Here is a 1,327-nt window from a genome sequence, read left to right on the forward strand (position 1 = left end):
AAAAAAAAAAAAAAAAGAGAGAGCACACCAATAAAAGTAGGTAAGACACATTGGTTTTTTTTAGCCAAGGCCTTTGATTCTCCCACTTGTGACAACCTGGTGATGTTAAAATCAAAAGCTCCTTAAAAAAATGGCTATACATACATCCAATGCTACACGATCAGTGTTGAGCATAAAAAGCAGTTGAATAAATAGACATTAGTACTGTGGTGTGTGGAAAAAAAAAACAAGGCAGATGGAAGTGTGAGAAAACCGGACAATCTCCTCTACGTAGAACAGAAGAAGAAAGTTCAGAGCAGCGATAGTGTTTGCGATTTTCTTTTCAGGAAGAAAAATCCCTGGAGAGGGAAAAATTACCTTTACTTTAGCTTACCTTTACTCTCTTTGTCACACCACCTGTGACCCTCTCAACTCCACACTGCCACCTATTGACCTCCACATGTTCACGTTTCCCCACTGTGGGTCCTCTGCGGCAGTCTCTTTAGAACACAAGCAGGATGAGTGAAGGATAATTGGTCGGACACTGAGTCAAAACTCCACCCTACTATTTCGCACTCTTCTTTGGCGCAGCGTTCCTCTTGGGCTGCCACAGGTGGTTGTGGATGGTGAGGGCGTCCACGCTCACTGACACGGTCTTGGCGGGAATGATGGTGAATTGCTTGCGGTCCGAGCTGTACTTGTACAGTTTGTCGATCATCTTCTTGCTGATGCTCTTGGGTCCGGTGCCCGTCAGCTTGTGGATCTCCTCGGTGACGGGGAAGTATGAGTACAGTGCCCTTAACTGGCAGCCGCCGTCGCGGAAGAGGATCATCAGATGGTTGGACTCGCATTTCTCCAATTCCTGGGGAGGAAGGTCGGTGTTAATGGTTGTTAAAAGACAAAGAGGAAAAACAAAATACAAAGACTGAAAAAAACTCCTGTGTCAGCAACAATCTAACAAACCAAAAATTGTAAAAGTTGTAAAAGTTATGAGTTCAGATTTATTTAAACAGTTTCTCAAAGCTAGCACAGTCACATGATCGCACATGTTGTCGGGGCCTTAATGGAGCGGACGCTGGCATGAATGTTGCCGCTGCTCACCGGCTATTTGTGTTTTTTACTTTATTTTTTTTATTAAAAGGCATTCTCTCAGCTTCACAGCACCAAAAATAAACCAAACCAAAGTTCTGCCTCTTAAACTCCGGCACTTTTGTCCACAAGTGCACGGGCTAACACTGTTAGCTGAGGCTAACTTCGGTAGCTGAGGCTAACTTCGGTAGCTGAGGCTAACTTCGGTAGCTGAGGCTAACTTCGGTAGCTGAGGCTAACTTCGGTAGCTGAGGCTAAC

At 44.7% G+C, this 1,327-nt stretch overlaps 1 protein-coding gene across 1 annotated transcript in view; it reads right to left on the minus strand.

Annotated features, from left to right (window-relative positions):
• LOC103397289 (calmodulin-regulated spectrin-associated protein 1-B-like) overlaps window positions 1-1,327 on the minus strand; it is a 411,725-nt gene continuing 410,398 nt past the window's right edge. The window contains exon 7 of the mRNA XM_008335495.3: window positions 1-841. Coding sequence (XP_008333717.3) covers window positions 545-841 — 297 coding nt within the window. The 3' untranslated portion in view covers window positions 1-544. The remainder of the gene's footprint in view (window positions 842-1,327) is intronic.

Source organism: Cynoglossus semilaevis, chromosome W (genome assembly GCF_000523025.1).
Source record: "Cynoglossus semilaevis isolate Cse_v1.0 chromosome W, Cse_v1.0, whole genome shotgun sequence".
In the NCBI taxonomy this organism is placed as follows: Eukaryota; Metazoa; Chordata; class Actinopteri; order Pleuronectiformes; family Cynoglossidae; genus Cynoglossus; species Cynoglossus semilaevis.